At 41.4% G+C, this 25578-nt stretch overlaps 1 protein-coding gene across 1 annotated transcript in view; it reads right to left on the bottom strand.

The window, feature by feature from the left end:
* The window catches only part of LOC109549545 (uncharacterized), a 47953-nt gene extending 46070 nt beyond the window's left edge, over positions 1-1883 (bottom strand). Inside the window, exon 1 of the mRNA XM_073796813.1 lies at positions 1858-1883. Within this exon, the coding sequence (XP_073652914.1) occupies positions 1858-1883 (26 nt within the window). The remainder of the gene's footprint in view (positions 1-1857) is intronic.
* Positions 1884-25578: the final 23695 nt, after the last annotated feature.

The following is a 25578-nucleotide window of genomic DNA, read 5'->3' as shown; positions in this document are numbered from 1 at the left end:
TCCCAGTCCGTATGTTGTCTTTTCATTTTGTTTATGATTTTCTTTGGGGCCCCAAAGCTTATAACTTTGATTAGGTCCCATTTGTCTATTTTTGCTTTTATTTCTATTGCCTTGGGAGACTGACCTAAGAAAACATTGCTACGATTTATGTCAGAGAATGTTTTGCCTATGTTCTCTTCTAGGAGTTTTATGGTGTCATGTCTTATATTTAAGTCTTTAAGCCATTCTGAGTTTATTTTTGTGTATGGTCAAAACCCTTTCATGATAAAAACAATAACAGAAAACAGCAAGTGTTGGTGTGTTATGGACATGGAGAAATTGGAACCCTTGCGGGAATGTGGTGGGAATGTAAAATGGGACAGCTGCTGTGGAAAGCAGTATTGCAGTTCCTAAAAAAATTCAACATGGGATTACCATTTGATCCAGCAATTCCACATCTGGGTATATACATAAAATAATTTGAAGAAGGGACTCAAACAGATATTTGCATACCAATATTCATAGCACCATTCATCACAAATAGCAGAAAGGTGGAAATAACCCAAATGCCCATCCATGGATGAATGGATATACAAAATGTGGTATATACATACAATGGAATATTATTCACACATAAAAAGGAATGTACCTTTAATATATGCTACGTCATGGATTGAACTTGAAAACATTATGCCTAATGAAATAAGCCAGACAGGACTTCCCTGGTGGCGCAGTGGTTAAGAATCCACCTGCCAATGCGGGGGACACAGGTTCAATCCCTGGTCCGAGAAGATCCCACAAGCCACAGAGCAGCTAAGCCCATGTGCCACAACTACTGAACCTGCACTCTAGAGCCCACAAACCCCAACTACTGAGCCTATGCACCACAACTACTGAAGCCTGCAAGCTCTAGGGTCCACATGCCGCAACTACTGAGCCCATCTGTTGCAACTACTGAAGCCCACGCACCTAGAGCCTGCGCTCCGCAACAAGATGCTACCGCAATGAGAAGCCCACACACCACAACGAAGAGTAGCCCCTGCTCGCCACAACTAGAGAAGCCCACGCGCAGCAACGAAGACCCAACGCAGCCAAAAATAAATTTTAAAAAAGAGCCAGACACAAAAAGGAAAATATTGTGTAATACCACTTGTATGAGGTACCTAATGTAGTCAAATTCATAGACACAAACAGCAGAGCAGTGGTTACCAGGGACTTGGGGGAGGGAAGAGAGAGAATATTTTTAATAGATTTACTTTTTTCAAGTTTTATAGAAATGTAATCGACATATAACATTGTATAAATTCGCAAAATGATTATAAGTGTAGTTAGTCTCCATCACCCTGCATATTTACAATTTTTTTTCTTTTTCTTTTCCTTTCTTTTTTGGCCACGCTGTGCAGCATGTGGGATCTTAGTTCCCCAACCAGGGATCAGACCTGTGCCCCCTGCATAGGGAGCATGAAGTCTTAACCACTGGACTGCCAGGGAAGTCTCTACAGTTTTTTCTTGCAATGAGAAATTTTAAGATCTTTTAGCACCTGTCAAATATACAATACAGTAATGTTAACTATAGTCATCATGATGTAATTACATCCCCTGAACTTATTTATCTTATAACTAGAAGTTTTACCTTTTGACCTCCTTCACCCATTTCCCTCACCCCTCACCCCCACCACTAGTAACCACCAATCTGTTCTCAGTTTCTATGACTTCAGTTTTTTTTTGGATTCCACGTATAAGTGATATCAAACAGTATTTGTCTTTCTTTGTCCAGTCTTTCTTTGCCCTTCTCACTCTACTTGGTCTTTGACCTCTTACACTGGTCAAAGTGTATTTGTGCATTTGTGCACAATTGCATTTGTGCAATGGCTCCACCGTTTCACACCAGCTGCCACTGCCATCGCCCCGCAACACACACAGTTGCCCTCCTCACCACTCTTGGACCTAACACCTTGGGCTGGTTGCTGTCACCCCTCCCTATGGATGCCCTCTTTACCCAGCTGGAATTCCAATTCTCCACATTTGCCTTCTTCATCCCACTTGAGTCCAACACCCCATGGTCCCTCCTTTTATTGCCCCCTCCCCAAAATGTGGATACATTCTTCATTCTTGCCGGGCTTCAACACCTTGCTTTGGGCCATTACCACCACTGTCCCCCTCCCCCGCGCACAGACTCCGACATCCCACACCATACTGCAGGGATATCCTCCTCCCCTAACTTGTGAAACCACACGTTGAGCTGCTTCACACCCACAGAGACTTACCTTGCTTGGAACCACCTGATGGCTTTTGGAATGAATTTTGCAGAAATGAAGGGAGGGAAGGAGGGAGGGAGGAAGGGTTACTTTTTGTTCATGGCTAACACTGATTTTTCATTTATGGCATATATAGAATACAATTTTTTTAGTAGTTTATTTTTAGAGCAGTTTCAGGTTCACAAAAAATTAAACAGAAGGTACACAGATTTCTCATATATACCCTGTCTCCACAAACTATCAAAATATGACAGCAGAATAGTTTATTTGTCATAATCAAGGAACATACATCGACACGTCATTATCACCCAAAGCCCATAGTTTACATTAGGGTTCATTCTTGGTGTACATTATATGGGTTTTTACAAATGTGTAATGATATGTATCTACCATTATAGTATTGTACAAAATAGTTTCACTGCCCTAAGAATCCTCTGTTCCACCTGTTCATCCCTCCCTCCCCCTTAACCTCTGACAACCATTGTGTCCATTGTTTTGCCTTTTCCAGAATTTCGTATAATTGGAATCATACAGTATGTAGCCTTTTCAGATTGGCTTCTTTCACTCAGTAATATGCATTTAAGCTTCCTCCACATCTTTTTAGGGCTTGATAGCTCATTTCGTTTTAGCGCTGAATGATATTCTATAGTCTGGATGTACCACAGTTTGTTTATCCATTTCACCCATTGAAGGACATCTTGGTTGCTTCCAAATTTAGGCAATTGTGAATTAAGCTTCTATAAACATTGTGTGCAGATATTTGTGTGAAGATAAGGTTTCAAGTTATTTTGAAAAATACCAAGGGGCACAATACAGTAAGAATATGTTTAATTTTGTAAGAAACTGTCCAACTGTCTTCCAAAGTGGCTGTAGCATTTTGCATTCCCACCAGTAATGAATAAGAGTTCCTGTTGCTGCACAACTTCACCAGCATTTGTTGTTCTGGATTTTGGCTATTCCAATAGGTGGCATTTCATTATTTCAGTTTGCATTTCCCTAATGACATGCGAAGTAGAACATATTTCCTTATGCTTATTTGACATCTGTATATCGTTTCTGGCAAGGTGTTTTTTCAGGCCTTTTGCCCATTTTTTAATTGAATTGTTCATGTTCTTACTTTTGAATTTGACGAGTTCCTTTTTTCCAGTTTTATTGAGATATAAATGACATTTAACACTGTATAAGTTTAAATTGTACAATGTAATGATTTGATATATATATTTATTGTGAAATTATGACCACAATAAGTTAAAACATCCATCACCTCACATAATTACAAAAGTTTTTTTTCCTTATGATGAGGACTCTCAAAATCTACTCTCTTAGCAACTTGAAAAAATACAAAACAGTATTGTTAGCTATAGTCATCATTTTCTCTTTTTTTTAAGCAGCCCTAATCTTTTTTTTTTAATTAATTAATTTATTTTTGGCTGTGTTGGGTCTTCGATGCTGCTTGTGGGCCCTCTCTGGCTGCCGCAAGCGTGGGGCCACTCTTTGCTGCAGTGTGCAGGCCTCTCACCACGATGGCCTCTCCTGTGGCAGAGCATGGGCTCCAGGGTGCAGAGGCTTCAGTAGTTGTGGCACACAGGCTCAGTAGTTGTGGCTCGCGGGCTCCAGAGTGCAGGCTTCAGCAGTTGTCACACATGGGCTTAGTTGCTCCGCAGCATGTGGGTTCTTCCCTGACCAGGGCTCGAAACCATGTCCCCTGAATTGGCAGGTGGATTCTTAACCACTGCGCCACCAGGGAAGCCCCTCACTTTCTTATAACTGGAACTTTTGACCACCTTTACCCAATCCCCTCCTCCCCGCCTATACTAATCTGATCTCTGTTTCTATGAGTTGGGTTTTTTTAAGTTTCACATATAAGTGAAATAAAACAAATATTGTATGTCTTTCTCTGTCTGGTTTATTTCAGTTAGCATGATGCCCTCAGGGTCCATCCATGTTGTTGCAAATGACACAATTTCCTTCTCTTTTATGACCTAATAGTATTCCATTGTGTATATACCATATTTTCTTTAGCCAATCATTCATTGATGGACACAGGTTGTTTATTTTTATTTATTTATTATTATTATTTTTTAATGAGGTACGCAGCCCTCTCACTGTTGTGGCCTCTCCCGTTGCGGAGCACAGGCTCCGGACGCGCAGGCTCAGCGGCCATGGCTCACGGGCCCAGCCACTCCGCGGCATGTGGAATCCTTCCGGACTGGGGCACAAACCCACATCCCCTGCATCGGTAGGTGGACTCCCAGCCACTGCGCCACCAGGGAAGCCCGGGTGTTTATTTTTTTAAATGATTTTTTTTTTAATTGAAGTATAGTTGATTTACAATATTATGTTAGTTTCAGTTGTACAGCAAAGTGATTCATTTACACATATATATGTATATATCTATATTCCTTTTTTTGATTCTTTTTTATTATAGTTTATTACAATATATTGAATATAGTTCCCTGTGTATACAGTAAATCCTTGTTGTCTATCTATTTTATACATGGTAGTGTGCATGTGTTAATCCCATACTCCCAATTTATCCCTTCCCCACCCCTTACCCTTTGGTAACCATACGTTTGTCTTCTATGTCAGTGAGTCTGCTTCTGTTTTGTGTATGCATTCATTTGTATTATTTTTTTAGATTCCACATATAAGTGATATCATATAGTATTTGTCTTTCTCTGTCTAACTTATTTCACTAAGCATTATATTCTCTAGGTGCATCCATGTTGCTACAAATGGCAATATTTCATTATTTTTATGACTGAGTAATATTGCATTATATGTATATGTATATGTATATGTATATGTATGTATACCACAATGTCTTAAGCCATCCTCTATTGATGGGCACTTGGGTTGCTTCGATGTCTTGGCTATTGTAAATAGTGGTGCTATGAACATCGGGGATGCATGTATCTTCTCGAATTAAAGTTTTCATTTTTTCCAGATATATATCCAGGAGTGGAATTGCTAGACCATATGGTTGTTCTGTTTTCAGTTTTTTGTTTTTTGTTTTTTTGGGGGTTTTTGTGGTACGCGGGCCTCTCACTGCTGTGGCCTCTCCCGTTGCGGAGCACAGGCTCCGGACGCGCAGGCTCAGCAGCCATGGCTCACAGGCCCAGCCGCTCCACGGCATGTGGGATCTTCCTGGACTGGGGCACAAACCCATGTCCCCTGCATTGGCAGATGGACTCTCAACCACTGCGCTGCCAGGGAAGCCCTGTTTTTAGTTTTTTAAGGAACCTCCATGCTGTTCTCAATAGTGGCTGCACCAATTTACATTCCTACCAACAGTGTACAAGGGTTTCCTTTTTTCTACATCCTCTCCAGCATTTATTATTTATAGACTTTTTGATGATAGCCATTCTAACCAGTGTGAGGTGATACCTCATTCTGTTTTTGTTTTTAATTTATTTATTATTTCATATTTATTTTTGGTTGCATTGGCTGTGTGGGGTCTTCGCTGCTGTGTGGGGGCTTTCCCTAGTTGCAGCGAGAGGGGGCGACTCTTCGTTGCGGTGCGTGGGCTTCTCATTGCAGTGGCTTCTCTTGTTGCGGAGCACAGGCTCTAGGCACATGGGCTTCAGTAGTTCTGGTGTACAGGCTCAGTAGTTGTGGCTCACAGGCTCCAGAACACAGGCTCGGTAGTTGTGGCACATGGGCTTTGTTGCTCCGCAGCATGGGGATCTTCCTGGACCAGGTCTTGAACCCATGTCTCGTGCATTGACAGGCAGATTCTTAACCACTGCGCCACCAGGGAAGTCCTCTCATTCTGGTTTTGATTTGCATTTCTCTAATTATTAGCGATGTTGAGCATCTTTTCATGTGCCTCTTGGCCATCTGTATATTTTCTTTGGAAAAAATGTCCATTTAGATCTTCTGCTCATTTTTTGATTGGGTTGTTTGTTTGCTTTGATATTGAGTTGTATGAGTTATTTGTATATTTTGGATATTAATCCCTTGTCGGTCACATCATTTGCAAATATTTTCCCCCATTCCACAGGTCGTCTTTTCGTTTTGTTGATGGTTCCCTTTGCTGTGCAAAAACTTTTAAGTTTGAATAGGTCCCATTTGTTTATTTTTGCTTTTATTTCTTTTGCTTTGGGAGACTGATCTTGGAAAATATTGCTACAATTCATGTCATAGAATTTCACCCATAAATTTCACCTATGTTCTCTTCTATGCATTTTATGGTGTCATGTCTTACATTTAGGTCTTTAAGCCATTTTGAGTTTACTTTTGTATATGGTGTGAGGAAATGTTCTAATTTCATTGATTTGTATGCAGCTGTCCAGCTTTCCCAACACCACTTGTTGAAAAGACTATCCCTTCTTCATTATATATTCTTGCCTCCTTGTTGTAGATTAATTGACTGTAGGTGCATGGGTTTATTTCTGGGCTCTCTGTTCTGTTCCATTGATCTGTGTCTGTTTTTGTGCCAATATCAGGCTTTTTAAATTACTGTATCTTTGTGGTATAGTCTGAAGTCTGAAGGATTATATATCCAGCTTTGTTCTTTTTTCTCAAGAATTGCTTTGGCAATTCTGGGTCTTTTGTGGTCCCACGTGAATTTTAGGATTATTTGTTCTCATTCTGTGAAAAATGTCATGGGTATTTTGATAGAGATTGCATTAAATCTGTAGATTGCTTTGGGTTGTATGGCCATTTTAACAATATTAATTCTTCCAGTCCGTTTCTTATAGGTTGTCCAATTTGTTGGCATATAACTGTTCATAGTATTCTCTTATGATTTTATTGTTGTATCAGTTGTTATTTCTCCTCTTTCATTTCTTATTTTGTCTATTTGGGTCCTGTCTCTTTTCTTCTTGGTGAGCCTGGCTAGAGGTTTGTCAATTTTGTTTATCTTCTCAAAAAACCAACTCTTGGTTTTATTGATCTTTTCTATTTTTTTAATCTCTATTTTATTTATTTCCTCTCTGATCTTTGTTATTTCCTTTCTTCTGCTGACTTTGGATTTTATTTGTTCTTCTTTGTCTAATTCTTTTTTTTTTTTTTTTTTAGGTATGCAGGCCTCTCACTGTTGTGGCCTCTCCCGTTGCGGAGTACAGGCTCCGGATGCGCAGGCTCAGCGGCCATGGCTCACAGGCCCAGCCGCTCCACGGCATGTGGGATCTTCCCAGACTGGGGCACGAACCTGTGTCCCCTGCATCGGCAGGCAGACTCTCAACCACTGCGCCACCAGGGAAGTCCCTGTCTAATTCTTTTAGGTGGTAGATTAGCTTGTTTATTTGAGATTTTTCTTGTTTCTTGAGGAAGGCCTGTATCACTATAAACTTCCCTCTTAGAACTGCTTTTGCTGAATCCCATAGATTTTGTAAAGTTGTGTTTTCATTTTCATTTGTCTCGAGGTATTTTCTGATTTCTTCTTTGATTTGACCTCATTTCTTCTTCTTCTTTGACCCATTGGTTATGTAGTATCTGTTGTTTAGTCTCTACATTTAGGTTGTTTCTATGTCTTGGCTACTGTAAATAATGTTGCAGTGAACACAGGGGTGCAAATATCTCTTCAGGACAGTGACTTATTCTCCTTTGGATATATACTGAGAAAATGAGTTGCTAAATTATACAGTAGTTCTATTTTTAATTTTTTGAGGAACCTCCATACTGTTTTCCATAGTGCTTGTACTAATTCACATTCTTACTAATATGCACAAGGGTTCCCTTTCCTTTGCATCCTCACAAGCATTTGTTATCTCTTGTCTTTTTGATGATAGTGATTCTGACACGTGTGAGGTGATTTCTTAATGTGGTTTTGACTTGCATTTGCCTGATGATTAGAGATGTTGAGCACCTTTTCGTTTACCTCTTGGCCATTTGTATGTCTTTTTTGGAAAAAAGAAGGTCCTTTGCCCATTTTTTAATTGGCAATATTATTATTATTGCTAATGAGTTGTATGAGTTCCTTACATATTTTGGACATTAACCTTTTTCAGATGTGTGGTTTGCAAATATTTTCTCACATTCTGAGGTTGCCTTTTTGTTTTCTTCATTATTTCTTTAGCTGTGCAGAAGCTTTTTAGTTTGATGTAGTCCCACTTGTTTATTTTTTTATTTTGTTGCTTGTGCTTTAGTGTTATATCCAAAAAAATCATTACCAAGACCCATGACAAGAAGCTTTTCTTTGTTCTCATCTAGGAGTTTTATGGTTTCAGGTCTTACATTTAAGTGTTTAATCCATTTCAAGTCAATTTTTGTGAGTGGCATAAGATAGGAGTCTAGTTTCATTTTTGGCGAGTAAATATCCAATTTTCAGAGCACCATTTATTGAAGAGACTATCTTTTCTCCATTGAATAGTCTTGTCTCCCTTGTCAATTATTAGTCGACTGTGTATGCATGGGTTTTTTCACTGGACTCTTGATTCTGTTCCACTCGTCTATATGTCTATTTTTATGCCAGTATCATACTGTTATGACAACTATAGCTTTGTAATATAATTTGAAATCAAGAAGCACTTGTCTTCTCTCTCATGATTACTTTGGTTATTCAGGGACTTTTGTGGTTCCATATGAATTATACTTTTTTTTTTTCCATTTCTGTAAAGTTGCCACTGTAATCTTGATAAGGATTGTGTTGAATGTATAGATGGCTTTGGGTAGTATGGACATTTTAACAATATTAATTCTTCCAATCCATGAACATGGGCTATCTTTCCAGTTGTTTGTGTCATCTTCAATTTCTTTTGTTAATGTCTTATAGTTTTCAGTGTAAAGATGTTTCACCTCTTAGTTAAATTTATTCCTAACTATTTTGTTTTTGATGCTTTGGTCAGTGGGATTATTTGCTTTATTTCTTTTTCAGATAATAAGTTGTTAGTGTATTGAAATGCTGCTAATTTTTCCATGATGATTTTGTATCCTGCAACTTTACTGAATTTGTTGATTAGATCTGACACTTTTTTGGTGAGTCTTTAGGATTTTCTACATATAAAATCATCTGTAAATAGAGACAGTTTTGCTTCTTCCTTATCTTTTTTTTTTGTGTGTGGTACGCGGGCCTCTAACTGTTGTGGCCTCTCCCGCTGCGGAGCACAGTCTCCGGACGCGCAGGCTCAGCGGCTATGGCTCACGGGCCCAGCCACTCCACGGCATGTGGGATCTTCCCGGACTGGGGCACGAACCTGTGTCCCCTGCATCGGCAGGCAGACTCTCAACAACTGCACCACCAGGGAAGCCCTTCCTTATCTTTTTTTTTTTTTTTTTTCCGGTACGTGGGCCTCTCACTGTTGTGGCCTCTCCAGTTGCAGAGCACAGGCTCCAGATGCGCAGGCCCAGCGGCCATGGCTCACGGGCCCAGCCGCTCTGCGGCATGTGGGATCCTCCCGGACAGGGGCACAAACCCACGTCCCCTGCATTGGCAGGCGGACTCTCAACCACTGTGCCACCAGGGAAGCCCATTCCTTCCTTATCATTTTTGATGCTTTTATTTTTCTTGCCTGATTGTTCTGGCTGACACTTCCAGTACTATGTTAAATTGAAGTGGCCCATGTGGGCACTTTTGTCTTTTTCCTGATCTTAGAGGAAAAGCTTTAACATTTCACCATTAATAAGATGTTAGCTGTAGGTCTGTCATATATGGCCTTTTTATGATGAGATATGTTCCTTCTATACCTGATTTGTTGAGGGTTTTTATCATGAATGGGTGTTGAATTTTATCAAATGCTTTTTCTACATGTATTGAGATGGTCATATGATGTTTATCTTTCATTCCTTTAATGTCATGTATCACATGTACTGATTTGTGTATGTTGAACTATCCTGGTATCTCAGGGATGAATTCCTCATGATCATAGTGTATGATCCTATATTGTGCTGCTGAATTTGGTTTGCTAGTATGTTGAGAATTTTTGGATCTGTATTTCAGGGATATTGGCCTGCAGTTTTTTTTTCTTACAGAGTCCTTCTCTGGCTTTCATATCAGCCAGAATGTTGGCCTCATAAAATTAGTTTGGAAGTGTTCCCTCCTCTTCCATTTTTTGGAAGAATTTGAGGATTGGCATTAATTCTTCATTAACTGTTTGTTAGATCCAATAAAGATGTTAAAAAAAATGTTTGGTAGAATTCACTAGTGAATATTTCTGGTCCTGGGCTTTTCTTTCTTGGGATATTTTTGATTAATGATTTAATCTCCTTACTCATTATTGATGTGTTCAGATTTTCTATTTTTCCTGATTTGGTTTAGGTAGGTTGTATGTGTCTAGGAATTTATCCATTTCTTCTAGGTTGTCCAGTTTGTTGGTGTTTTAATTTTTCATAGTAGTCTTCTATGATCCTTTGTATTTCTGTGGTATTACTTGTTATGTCTCCTCTTTCATTTATGATTTCACATTGATTTTTGTTCTTTCTCTTCTTGGTAGTCTAGCTAAAGCTTTGTCAATTCTGTTTATCTTTTCAAAGAACCAACTCATTTTCATTGATCTTTTCTATTGTTTTTATTTTCTCTGTTTTGTTTATTTTTGCTCCAGTCTTTGTTATTCCTTCCTTATGTTAACTTTGAGCTTAGTTTATCCTTCTTTTCCTTGTTTCTTTATGTGTAAAATTAGGTTGTTTATTTGAGATCTTTCTATCTTCTTGATGTATGTGTTTACATATATAAACTTCCCTCTTAAAACTTCTTTTGCTGCATCCCATTGGTTTTGGTATATTGTGTTTCCATTGTCATTTGTCTCAAGATACTTTTAATTTCTCTTTTAATTTCTTCTTTGATCCATTAGTTGTTCAGAAGTATGTTAATTTCCATGTATTTGTGAGTTTTCCAGTCTTCCTCCCATTATTGTTATCTAGTTTTATGCCACTGTGTTCAGTGACAATACTTGGTATGTTTTCACTCTTCTCAAATTTGCTAAGACTTGCATCTCATGAATCTGGATGTCCATTTTTCTCCCCAGGTTAAGAAAGTTTTCAGCCATTATTGCTTTAAATATACTTTCGGTCCCTATCTTTTTCTCTTCTCCTAAGATTCCCATAATGTGAATGTGGTTTCTCTTGATGGTGTCCCATAAGTCCCCTAGGCTTTCTTCATTCTTTTTCTCATTTACCTGATACTACATGATCCTTGATTCCTGTTGATTGCAATCTGCACATTTGAGTAAACTCTGCTCTTTCAGACAAAACAGATTCACTTTGGCAGAGATAGTCCTTCACCAGTTAGCTCAGCTTGGGGTTCCAGATGGGTCAGCTGGTATTGTCCTTGGGCAGGTTGGGAATGCAAAGTTCTTATGGACTCAGAAATTCATAGGGAATTACTTCCACTATATTCTGTTGGCAACACAGGGCCAGGCCATATTCACTGTGAAAGGGAACTACACATGGACATACCGTTAATTCTCATTATTTGCAGTATTTAAATTCTATAAGTTTTGTAAATCAACTATAGTTAAATAAAAAATAAATTTAAATAAATAAATGAATTCTAGAAAGTCATCATGAACACTGAATTAGTGAATACAGACAGAACCATTGCTCCTAGGGGAAATATAAGGTTAGGTTCCTGAAACCCTCTGGTCACAATTTTTTTTTTTTTATTGGAGTATTGCTTTACAATGTTGTGTTAGTTTCTGCTGTACAATGAAGTGAATCAGCTATATGTATACATATATCCCCTCCCTCTGGGATCTCCCTCCCTGCTCCATCCCACTCATCTAGATCATCACAGAGCACTGAGCTGAGCTCCCTGTACTATACAGCAGGTTCTCACTAGCTATCTATTTTACATATGGTAGTGTATTTATGTCAAACCTAATCTCCCAATTCATCCCACCCTCCCCTTCCACCTCTGTGTCCACATGTCCATTCTCTAAGTCTCCCTTTCTATTCCTGCTCTACAAATAGGTTCAACTGTACCATTTTTCTAGATTCCACATATATGCATTAATATACAATATTTTTGTTTTTCTCTTTCTGACTTACTTCACTCTGTATGACAGACTCTAGGTCCATTGACGTCTCTGCCAATGACCCAATTTCATTTCTTTTTACGACTGAGTAATATTCCATTATATATATGTACCACATCTTCTTTATCCATTCATCTGTTGATGGACATTTAGGTTGTTTCCATGTCCTGGCTATTGTAAATAGTGCTTCAACTAACACTGGGGTACATGTGACTTTTTGAATTATGGTTTTCTTGGGGTATATGCCCAGTAGTGAGTTTGCTGGGTCATATGGTAGTTCTATTTTTAGTTTTTAAGGAACTTCCATACGGTTCTCCACAGTGGCTGTATCAATTTACATTCCCACCAACAGTGCAAGAAGGTTCCCTTTTCTCTGCAACCTCTCCAGCATTTATTGTTTGTAGATTTTTTTAAATTAATTAATTTATTTATTTTTGGCTGCATTTGGGTCTTTATTGCTACGTGCGGGCTTTCTCTAGTTGCGGAGAGCAGGGGCTACTCTTCGTTGTGGTGTGTGGGCTTCTCATTGTGGTGGCTTGTCTTTGTTGTGGAGCATGGGCTCTAGGTGCAGGGGCTTCAGTAGTTGTGGCATGTGGGCTCAGCAGTTGTGGCTCGTGGGCTGTGGAGTGCAGGCTCAGTAGTTGTAGCACATGGGCTTAGTTGCTCCATAGCATGTGGGATCTTCCCAGATCAGGGCTCAAACCTGTGTCCCCTGCATTGGCTGGCGGATTCTTAACCACTGAGCCACCAGGGAAGTCCCTGTGGATTTTTTTGATGATGGCCATTCTGACTGGTGTAAGGTGATACCCCATTGTAGTTTTGATTTGCATTTCTCTAATAATTAGTGATGTTGAGTATCTTTTCATGTGCCTCTTCATCATCTGTATGTCTTCTTTGGTGAAATGTCTGTTTAAGTCTTCTGACCATTTTTTGATTAGGTTTTTTGTTTTTTTGATATTGAGCTGCATGAGCTGTTTGTATATTTTGGAGATTTTTTTATCTTTTTAATTTATTTTTGGCTGCATTGGGTCTTCGTTGCTGCATGCAGACTTCCTCTAGTTGCAGCGAGTGGGGGCTGCTTTTCATTGCGATACGCAGGCTTCTCACTGTGGTGGCTTCTCTTGTTGTGGAGCATGGGCTCTAGGCATGTGGGCTTTAGTAGTTGTGGCATGTAGGCTCAGTAGTTGCGGTTCGCGAGCTCTAGAGCGCAGGCTCAGTAGTTTTGGTGCACAGGCTTAGTTGCTCCATGGCATATGGGATCTTCCCGGACCAGGGCTCGAACCCATGTCCCCTGCATTAGCAGGTGGATTCTTAACCCCTGTGCCACCAGGGATGTCCTATTTTGGAGATTAATCCTTTGTCCGTTACTTCATTTGCAGATATTTTCTCCCATTCTGAGGGTTGTCTTTTTGTCTTGTTTATGGTTTCCTTTGCTGTGCAAAAGCTTTTCAGTTTAATTAGGTCCCATTTGCTTATTTTTGTTTTTATTTTCATTACTCTGGAAGGTGGGTCATAAAAGATCTCAAAGTGTGTTTTTCCTGGGCTTCCCTGGTGGCGCAGTGGTTGAGAGTCCGCCTGCCAATGCAGGGGGCACGGGTTCGTGCCCCGGTCCGGGAAGATCCCACATGCCGTGGAGCGTCTGGGTCCGTGAGCCATAGCCACTGGGCCTGCGCGTCCGGAGCCTGTGCTCCGCAATGGGAGAGGCCGCAACAGTGAGAGGCCCACGTACCAAAAAAAAAAAAAAAAAAGTGTGTTTTCCTGTGTTTTCCTCCAAGAGTTTTATAGTATCCAGTCCTAACATTTAGGTCACAACGTTTCTGTCAACTGATTAATCCATAACCTATTTTTATGCTTGTTTCCATTTAAAGACACCTTATTTACTATATATTGTTGGCTATAATCTAATAGCCAATGGCACTCTAACTCATGCCAGAACAAAGCTTATTTAATAAGCTTATCATATTTTCTCCATAAGATAATCACAGACTTCTTGTGCTTAGTAACACCAGATAGCACTTCAGCACTCTTCTTGAGGATTACTAAATAGACTAATAAAGGCAATCACTAATCTACTTTTAGTCTCTATTAATTTACCTTTTCTGATGATTTTCTGTAAATGGAATCCTATCATATAGCCTGTAGTGTTTTCCAACACTACACCAAGTATGTGGGGGGTTTTCCCCGTATTAACCAATTCTCCAACTCCCTAGACACTAACCGGGTGTCCTACAATTCAATACATTCCTTTTTTTCTTTTTCTTTTTGTTTTAGCCACACTGTGCCGTTTGCAGGATCTTAGTCCCCCAACCAGGGATCAAACCCAGGCCCTTGGTAGTGAAAGCGTGGAGTTCTAACCACTGGAGTGCCAGGGAATTCCCCAATACATTTCTGATCCAACTGGAGTTAGTACAGAACCCACATTTTAAGGACTTAGTCCCATAAGACTGCCCCTTTAGATACCAGTTGCAAGCCCCAGGTAGCCACCTTACTTCTGACCAACCCACTATAAATCAGGAGTTCCTGTGAATTGCTCCTCAGTTTCAATTATTTTCTAGAACAGCTCACAGGACTTAGGAAAACATATTGCTTACTATTACCAGTTTATTAGAAGAGGATACAAGTCAGTAACAGCTAAATGGAAGAGATGCATAGGACAAGGTATGGGTCTACAGGTACAGGGCTTCCATTCCCTCTCTAGGCACACCACCTTCCTTGCACTTCGATGTGAAAGCTCTCCAAACCCCATTATTTAGGGGTTTTTATGGTGGTTCCACTGCATAAGCATGATTGATTAAATCATTGGCCGTTGGTGATTGAACTCAATGTTCAGCCCCTCTCCTTTCCCCAGAGATCCAGAGATGGGCTGAAAGTTCCAACCCTCTGATTTACATGGTTGGTTCCTTTTGAAACCACCCCCCATCCTGAAGCTATCTAGGGGCTCACCAAGAGATATTTAATTAGCATAAGCCTTGGTATGGTCAAAAGGGGCTTATGAATAACAAAAGCTGCTCCTAACACCCTTATCACTCAAGAAATTCCAAAGGTTTTTGAAGCTCTGTGTCAGGAACTAGGGACAAAGACCAAATATATTTATTATTGTATCACATACAGCATGTTGCCTTTTATGTCTGGCTTCTTTCACTTAGCATAATGTTTTCAAGGTTCTTCTATGTTGTAGAAAGTATCAGTACTTTGTTTCTTTTTATAGCTGTATTACATTCAATTGTATGGATATACCGCATTTGTTTATCCATTCACAGTTGATGGACATTTGGGTTGTTTCCACTTTTTAGCTGTTATGAAAAATGTTGCTGTAAACATTTGTATAAAAGGTTTTGTGTAGACATGTTTTCCTTTTCTCCTAGGTATATACCTAGTTTTGGAATTACAGGATAATATGGTAACTTTATGTTTAACTTTTTAAGCAACTGCCAAACTGTTTTCCAAAGCAGTTCCGCTATTTTTTTGTTGTCTCTTTAATTCAGTAATCTTTCTTTAAAAAGATTATTTTGACAAGAAAAAAAATTTTGTAACTATGTATGGTGTTGGATGTTAACTAGACTTACTGTGGTGATCATTTAGTAATATATACAAATATCAAATCATTATGTTGTACACCTGAAACAAATATAATGTTATATGTCAATTATACATCAATTTACAAAAGATTATTTTGATTTTTAATTTATTTCTTTGTGTTTTGTTTGTATATGTTATTTAAGTTTTGACAGTTTCATTGTTTCATTTGTCAGTATACTTCCATGAATAATACACCACAATCTTAGCTCTTGACTGTTAATTTTGGCTTTTATTGGCAAAAAACCAGAAACAATAAAGTTTGTTTTGCCACATTGGGGTGAAAAATAAATTTTCCTTCTCTAATTTAGCTAATAATTTTAAGCTAGATATATATTTCTTTTAAGACTTAATTATCTATAAAAATTTAAACGATTATAAATTTGGGAGCAGCTTAACCACGTGGTTCTGGCACAGAATCTCTTACAAGGAGGTGGCAATCAAGCTGTCAGCGGGGCTACAGCCATCTGACTGACTGGAGCTGGAGGATATGCTTCCAAGGTGACTCACATGTGGCTGTTGGCAGGAGGCCCCGGTTCCTCACCCCATGGGCTTATCCACAGGGATATTTGAGTGTCCTCATGGCATGTCAGCAGACTCCCTCCAGATCAAGTGACCTAAAAGAGAGAGCTAGGGTAAAGTTGTGATTTCGTTCACTACCAAGTCTCAGAAGTCACAAACCATCCTGTCTACTATATTCTGTTTACTAGAAGTGAGTTGGGACTTCCCTGGCCGTCCAGTCATTAAGATTCCATGCTGCCACTGCTGGGGGCACAGGTTCAGTCCCTGGTCACGGAACTAGGATCCCGTGTACTGAGCAGCACGTCCAAAAAAAAGAGTCATAGTTCTCACCTTCCCTAAACTACTGTAGTGAACATAAAAGTTCCATTTCCATTCATTTAAGATACCAAAAAATATGCTTGAAATGAGCAAAAACAGTACAGGAATGTAAATAATTATAAAAAGAAAACAAAAGAGAAGTGAGTTAACAAGTCCAGTCCATACTCAAGAAGAGAATTAAGCTCTTCCTCTTAAGAGAGATGTATTAAAGAATTTGTAGACATCTTTTAAAACCACCACACTGGCTGTTGGCAAGAAGCCTCAGGTCCTCACCATGTGGGCTTCTCCACTGGACTGCTTGAGTGTCCTTATTACATGGCAGCATGGCTTCCACTGTGGAAGTAGGTGACCCAAGAGAGAACAATAAGGAATTCACAATATCTTTTATGGTCTAACTTAAGAAGTTACACTCTGTCATTTCTGCAGTATCCTATTGGTTACACAGGTCAGCCTTATTCAGGGTGGCAAGAGACTAAATGAGGACATGTATCTCAGGAACCAGGAATGACTGGGAGCCATCCTGGATGCTGGCAACCACATATACCCACAGGAAGTAATAACTAATTCTGCCAGGGCATTCTGGGGTGGGGTCCACAAAGGAATGACATAGAGATGGGCTTTTTGGATCCCACCTTTCGATCCCACAGACTCTGAGAAAAATCTGAAGGATCAGTAAAGGTCATCTAGTCTATCCCTTATTTGAAGACAGAAAGTAAGAAAGAACCAGGACAGATGCCAGGGGAGTCTACTTTCCACTGGCTTTTGATGCTATTTCTAACTTTGCTCAAGAGCTCTCATGTGTGCTGCTAAAATGCCTGTAGGTACTCTAGTCTCACAATATGCCATTAGGCCAGGCAGGAGCTTCTTTAATAACAGGTATTAAGTGCTTGATGAACCAAAATGGCTATTTAAAGCCGCTTTTTGTTCTCTCTTGTAATTCGGATGTGCGCTTCCTCAGGGGGGTTGGGAGAAATGAGGTAACAGCCCCCACCTCTACTCCTGTCAGTGTTTTCACATTCAGAACACAAAATCTCTACTGAGGAGCCTTTTAAAGCTTCTATATTTTTGGTGGGAGAGGAGACGAAGAGCAGTGAGAAGCTCAGCAGATTCTTAAAATATAAAATTTCCCATTCCTCTTGGAAAACCAGAAATAACTCCTGAGTTACAAATTAGAGGTCTTTGTTCTTTATTGTTTTTCCCCCAAAAGGTTTGGCATCATCACAACACTGCAAAGGTGGTCATTTCATTTTTTTAAATATTTATTTATTTATTTTGGCTGCACCGGGTCTTAGTTGCGGCACTCGTGATCTTCGCTGCGGCATGTCTAGCTGCGGCATGCAGGAGCTTTAGTTGCAGCATGTAGACTTCGTAGTTGTGGTATGCGGACTCTTAGTTGCAGCATGCATGTGGGATTTAGTTCCCCAACCAGGGATGGAAACTGTGCCCCCTGCATTGGGAGTGTGGAGTCTTACCCACTGGACCACCAGGGAAGTCCTGGTCATTTCATGTTTACTCTTTTTATTTTGTTATAAACTTTACATATTTCCACAAAAGAATAGTCTACAAACAACAATAATAAAAAAAGTAAATACAAAGAACTGTCCATGTAAAGAGAAAGAGGGTGAAGAAGCCTCCCTCATCTTTGTCCTGAAAGAGAGCTTTTCTTTCCTTCCTATGAGGCCAATAACACACTGGATCAGGGAGCACTTGTTGCAGGAAAGCCACAGGCTCAAAGCAACTCAAGACACCAGCCGTCCTTTACAGCTGGGTACCTCTGGACAGTGCAAGACACGTACCCCCACTGGCCTGCCCTGGAAACAGAGGGGCCTCCAGAGGTGCCCCATGCCTTGCTTTCCCTACTTTGTTTTTTCCTCTCATACTATTAAATACTATTTTGGGACATCTTCTCTGTGCCTGTGCTTTACATTTATTGACCTTCATCCTTCTGAAACCCTGTCACATTTTACAGTTACAGAAAGTAAAGCTCAGAGATCATATTAATCAAGAAGCTTTCTTTTACTGAAATGGAAAACTCAAATTCAAAATGGCTTAAGCAGAAAGACTGTTCATTGGCTCAGAGAACCAAAAAAGCCAAGCATATGATGGGCTTCAGGCATAGCTGGATCTACGTAGTCAAGTGAGCCACCAATACCGCCACCAAGACCACATTTCTCTCTCGGCCTCTTGTTTCTATACTCCGTGCAGGCAAGCTCTTCCTTCCTGGTATTGGGGGGGTGGCTGAGACAATAAAGACACTACATTTGATTAAGTGTGGCAGCTGAAGGGGTGCTCCATTTGGATCTCCCTTCTTAAAGAACTTGCCATTCAGCTGAAGGAGCACCTTTAGCTGACAGCCTCCAGCTGTACCAGCTTCAGGATCCATGACCTTCCTGGTCCACTACCAGCCAATGCCTGGACATGGCAAGGGCCTGGTCACTTCTGCCCAATGCATGACTCTTCTAATGCGTCAGAGTTCCCGTGGGATTGGCTGAGAAAGTCAGAGCAGATAGTGTTCTGAGGCTCCTCCTTTATCAGACATTACCCTCTCCCCTAAATAAACCTCTTGTGCCTCAAACTCCATCTCAGTAGCTTCCTCCTTCAGGGGTTAACTGAATCATCACATCTCACTGGCTTACTCGCCACTAGAAGCAGATGTTCTTGCTTCACACAGATCCCTTTGGATAACTTTGTACTGATTTTCAGTGTGCTCTTCTAACACCCAGCACCTTCAGCTGTGCCCTGGAGTTAGCGCTTCACCCTAAATGAACATTCAGATGGTCCAGGACCTACATCATCCCCTGCTTCCTCTCCTCCTTGCCCACCTGACGAATGACTGGCAGGTTAAGAGTCTCAATGCCAAGCCTCTTTGCCTCCAGGCAGACCTTGTAAGAAATAACCTGCCCCCCAAAGTTCCTTGGAGGGGTCAGGGTAAAGCTACCTTCCACAGGACTCTGCCAGAAATCACTTTGCCTGGCCTTCTCACCTTCTCTGCCCTGCTTCTCCCCCTCCACCTCCCATCTGTCTGGGCATACTTCCTTACTAAATCACTTACATGTAAATCCTTCTCTAAGGGTGTGCTTCTCAGGAACCCAACCAAGAACCACAGCTGGGGCCACAGCACCTGTCAAGTGGATCTCTCCTATGGAACAGTCCTTCTGGGTCCTCTCCCGCTTTTTGCTCCATCTGGCCTATGGGTGCTAGCTGCTTCCTACTGTCACTAACTCTACAGCGCTTTCCTGGTCCTTGATTATTTCCCTGGGTCCCTTCCCATCCTTTTTGAGTAGCCCTTTCATTAAACTCTCCCCAGTCACCCCTTTGAAGTGTGCTGCCTGTTTCCTGCCAGAACCCTGAATGATAAATGTGATCATTCCAGGATTTTTTTTTTTTAATTACCTATCTAGGGACTTTCCTGGTGGCGCAGTGGTTAAGAATCTGCCTGCCAATGCAGGGGACACGGGTTCGAGCCCTGGTCCGGGAAGATCCCACATGCCACAGAACAACTAAGCCTGTGCACCACAACTACTGAGCCTGCTCTCTAGAGCCCATGAGCCACAACTACTGAAGCCCGCACTCCTAGAGGCTGTTCTCCGAAACAAGAGAAGCCACCGCAATGAGAAGCCCGCGCACCGCAACGAAGAGTAGCCCCCACCCGACGCAACTAGAGAAAGCATGCACGCAGCAGTGAAGACTCAATGCAGCCAAAAATAAATAAATTTATTTTTTTTAAAAATTACCTATCTATCTGTCTATCTATGTATCTATCTATCTATGAAATTCATAGTAACCTAGAGGTTTGGAAAGAGACACAAATTTTACACTGAGGAATGATTGCCCTTTTATCCCATCCAGTCAGTTTGGCTGTGGGACTGACTGTATGTAATATAATAAGCTAAATTAGAGATAATATCAAGAGTCTGATTTTAAGGTTCTTCCTGATGTGAGGGCAGAGGTAATGATCTCCTAACTCCATTCAGCTCTCAAAAAGCCTTCCAGCTGGAAACAGCCAGTAAACAGCTTGCAGAAGGTGACATCTGGCACTAGATGGCAGTCATGCCCACTGGTGCTCCTGCTCACAGAAGCCACTGACAGTCCCAGCTTGCCTGGCCCTGCAAAAGCCAGTTCGCCTGCCAGCTCTCTACTCTTAAATCAGGGTTGTTCCACATTCCTCCAACATAGAAGCAGCTTGTGGGTTTTCCAGCAGCTTGTGGTTTTCCAGCACCTTGGGCCAGGGCCTGGGAAGGTTCCTATTTGTATCTCCTTCTATTGGCCCTCCCACAGTACCTCTGTTGCTAGACACTCAAACACTGATGCAGACCCACAGACCCACTGGGTCTATGGGGAAGAGGCTGTAGAACATAGATGCTTAGGGGGAATCCCTCCTGGTGCAGGAAATATTGGTGTGTTTGGGCTGCTACTCTTCCTTGCTCAATGACCTCCACAATTGCTTTAGTGGGCCTCCCCTACCACCTTTGAATTTAGCAAATGAGTGACATTAGTTAAAATCATTATAGGGACTTCCCTGGTGGTCCAGTGGTTAAGAATCCCCCTTCCAATGCAGAGGACGCGGGTTCGATCCCTGGCCGGGGAACTAAGATCCCGCAAGCTGCGCGGCACAGCCAAAAAAAAAAAAGAGACACTTTAAGTTGCAAGTAACTGAAGCCCTATGAAAATGAGCTTAAGCCAATAAAAAGATAGAAGAATTGTTTAGTCAATAGCGTTAAGAGCCATACGTATGTGAATTTAGTCACAACTGTATCCACATGTGCTTCAGGCGTGTCTGGAAAAAAAAAATGATCAGTAATCCATTTGTCTCCATCCATCTCTTCTCTTCTCTCTTGAGTGCAAACTCCCAAGTGCTGAAAGAAATAAATGTTTTTCTTCGTAGTTCTGCCAAGATCCCTAGACTAATCACGTGGAAGGGGGCCTGGGAGATGACATACCCAGTTTGGTTAGGTCAAGTGCCCATTGCTAGAAAGAGGCATAGGTCAGGATGAGAATGAGGGAGGCTTGGATTTCCAAGAAAAAAATCAAGGTACTCTCACCTGAACAAGGGACACAGGACAAGCCATGTCAGCAGATGCCCATGACGACCAGGCATCTATGTAGTTCCCTTTCCCCTTATTACACTCACTTATCTATTGACTCATCCAGTACACCCAGGGGCTCCTGCCAGCTCTCGCTCTCCATTCCTGCTGAGGTAAAAGTCCTGCTTATTCAAGGACTCCTATCACACAGTCTTCTAACATCCTGTTCTTTTCCTTCAAAGCACTGATCAGTTCAAGATTATGTAGTGACATGTGTGATTATTAATCTGATATACATCTTTCCTCTAGATTTCGGTGCCCCTAGAGCCTCGCACAGTGACTGGCACATAGCAGATACTCAGTAAACATGTGTTTATTCATTGATTTTATGCTTATCTATTAGACCCCCAGGTATAGTAAGTCCAACCAGACATGGCCCCCACCCGGCTTCTATCCTAGTGATGGAGACAGACAAGTAAAGCAATGCTCACAGTCCAAATGCAATGCTTTCTACAAGAGTGGTGGACTCAAGGGAGCCTGGGAGAGGAATATCTAAATCAGAATGGTCCAGGAAGTTTCCCTTCAGAGTCATGATGTTGGTCTAACTTTAGAAAAATGAGAAGGCATATGCAGCAAGATGAAGGAGAGGAGGATGCCCTCAGAAGCACATTGGAAAACAAGGAAATGGGACGTAGCCTGATGTAGTCTCAGTCTCAGTGCATTGACCCTCTGGGACAGGGGGTAACCACATAAGAATTATGTCTTTTAGCTAAGCCAGTAACTTTTTGTGAAAAAGAAAATAAAAGGGGACGAGATCAAAAAACAATTTTGGGGCTTCCCTGGTGGCGCAGTGGTTGAGAGTCCACCTGCCAATGCAGGGGACACGGGTTTGTGCCCCGGTCCGGGAAGATCCCACATGCCACGGAGCGGCTGGGCCCGTGAGCCATGGCCACTGAGCCTGCGCGTCCGGAGCCTGTGCTCCGCAACGGGAGAGGCCGCAGCAGTGAGAGGCCCGCGTACCGCCAAAAAAAAAAAAAAAAATTTGCGGGCAAAAAACTAGCTTAAAAGGATATGGAGAAGCCCTCTGATTATAGTAGCACCTGGCAGGGCAACTGCCACATATTAGGCCCTCAATAAATGTGTGAGTGCGTGGATGAAAGTCATTGGAATCAATATGTTTTGCTTAAAACAGAAAACAAAGCCAACCTGGGATATGGCCCATTAAGAATCCAAGCAGACCCCTAAAGTTACACAAAATAAAAGGCAAAAGACATTACTGTAAAACGAGATTTATATAACCCTATCTGCGTGGAATAAAAATGTGCCCAGTTTCACATGCCACTTGCTGCCAGGATCTGAGATTGTGCTGAGAAAGGGGTGGGAGGAGGCTGTTGGGGGGAATCATGTACAAGGCCAAGACACAGGCACAGAGAATTCAACATTTGGGGGTTTGAAAAGAAGCCCTGGAACACAAGCCTCTTTTGTTTCTCAGCCTTCTCTTAACTGCCATGTTTGAGACCTGGGATTTATGAAGGAAGTACTATTCAAAATGGCAGTTTCCACTTCATTATAAAGAAAGTTCAGTCACAGTCCCCAATTTCCCCTCAAGTTGTATTACTCGAAAACTGGTGGGTGTCGAGCCAAAAGACACAACAAAGCCAAACATCGGGAGAAGGAAGGATTTACTATTACTTGCAGCAAGTAAGGAGAACGCCAGGAATTGGCAAAATTGGGGAAGTTTTAAGCTAAGCGTACATGCATATTCATGAAGGCGCTTGGGCAGTTGACAGAGTCCAAGCTTTAGTTGAGAGCACCTCAGGCTAATATTTACCATTGAAACAGAACTGGGAGTCTTTGCAACTGATATATTATCTTTGCTATTGTTACTTCTCTTGCCAGATAACAGTTGTTTCTGTATTCTTTTGTTCCTTTAAGATCATTAATTACTGAGACCTGTTCAAGGGCAAGCATTGTGGCCAGGATTAAATCACAAAATGGCTTAGGCCAAAAATGGCTTCCCTTATGTCAAGAAAGCCATGCCTGGTTCTCTTTCTCCAGGGACCCCCTATCTGCTTACAGTTGCAACCTGAGTCATTTGTGGAACAGCTGTGTTAAGTGGAGAGGAGAGTTATAAATAAAATCAGTGTGTTTTGTTGCAAATTGAAGCAGTTGCTGCTCCCCAGGCTGCCAGCAAAATCATGATTCAGAGTCTAAAGTTCTAGAACAATGTTTGTGAATCAACTCTCACAAAGGGCAATCAGCAGTTATGCCCTCACCCCCAGATTTCCTCTGTGTGAACCACCCCCAAGTATGCAAATTCATTGAACCTGGAAGCTCTTCATTCCAAACTAAGATGGGTGAGCTTTTGAAAGGGGTCTCTTCCCGTCACTGTATCTCACAGCCTTAGGCCAAAGGAAACCTGTCTTCTTTATTCAATACTTAATGTACAGAGAATTTTCCTTATTCTCCCCTCCAGATCATTAAATCTCTCTCAATAATAGCAAAGGCTTCTCTAGATCTTGTCCCAAGCCAGTCACTGTTTTAAGTGTTATATGCATATTTAATTAATTTGATGTCACAACAATCTTAGGGGGGACATGCTATCATCCTCCACTTTTCAGATGAGAAAGCTGAGGCCAGAGGTTTGTTAACTTGCCCAAGGTCATACAGCCCTCAAATGGTAAAGCCAATATTAGAACCAAAGCCATGTGTCTCCACAGCACACATTCTCAACCACTGTGATGCCTCATATGAGGGGTGCCACCTAAGCAGGGCTGAGCTATCCCTGTCACAGCCCCACTCTACTAACCATGCCTGATTCCCTCCTCCTTCCCTCTTCATTCAAGGGATTCGGAAGAAGCTGCTAACCTTGACCAGGCATGAGCCAATCATCCATTTTCCCTGCCTCAGTGATTGGCTCAGAGCTGGGCTTGTGACCCAGTCAGAGCCAGTGAGTCATGACAAGACTTTTCCTGGGGCTTCTGGGAGAAAGAAGTCCTCCGTTCCTTCCTGGTTTTGGTGGATGGGAGGAGGTGGGGAAGAGGCGCTACTACAGCACTTTTATTGCTTTGAAGAGAGGCCAGCGAGGGGGAGTCAACAAACCGAGAAAACAGAACAAAAAGAGGGACCCACAGCATAGAACTCCAAGGGCATTGCCAAGAGTACATAGTGTTGGGCTCATGCCACACAATATAACGAGGCCCCCTGGAGTTGGGCCAGGCATATTGCCACGACCTGATTTGCGCTCTGAATCCAGTGACTCTTGAAGTGCCAAGGACCTCCACACTCTTTGGTTCCATGAGTCAATACATACCTTTTTAAAAGCCAATACGAGTAGGGTTTTCTGCAACTTGAATCAGAATGCAGCTTAATCAAAACAATCTCAATAAACCTTGTGAAGACTGGGCCAAAAAGCCCATTAGTTACCAATGCTATGATAGAACAGTAGGCTTGCTGATCAGAGATGAATCATGCCTCAAGTTTCTCACCATGCTAAAGAACAGAGAAAGGGCCAAGTTCCTAAAATTCTCAACTGTTCTCAAGTTTTACATTTTTGTACAAATGGAGGACAACAGCAGCTCAGATAATCCTCCAAAATGGCTGTGAATGGATTCACTTTCCTAATTACATTTAACTCTGGTTAATGTTAAAATGACTTTAAATGCTCTTTCAGCAAGGCAGAGGGTCATGGACCAGCAGTCTGTTGAAGGGGCAAAGTCAGCCAGGCGTCAAAAAATAGCCAGGGAACCTGGGCTGGTGAGGAGTGTCCAAAGAGGACTTTAGCCTTATGTATGTGTTGATATCTTATAAAGGAATGTATTTGTAAATTATTTGTTATTAAATAAAAATTAACTTTAAAACAGATAGGGTTAAAGGACAAGTCATGTAATTGCATTATCTTTGATGAATGTTTACTTTTTTTTTTTAAATAATGGAACCTGTCAAATGAAACATTATATGAATCACCATAGTGAACATCTGTTGTGT

Source organism: Tursiops truncatus, chromosome 19, assembly GCF_011762595.2.
Source record: "Tursiops truncatus isolate mTurTru1 chromosome 19, mTurTru1.mat.Y, whole genome shotgun sequence".
Lineage (NCBI taxonomy): Eukaryota > Metazoa > Chordata > Mammalia > Artiodactyla > Delphinidae > Tursiops > Tursiops truncatus.
This window is presented reverse-complemented; position numbering and strand designations above follow the sequence as displayed.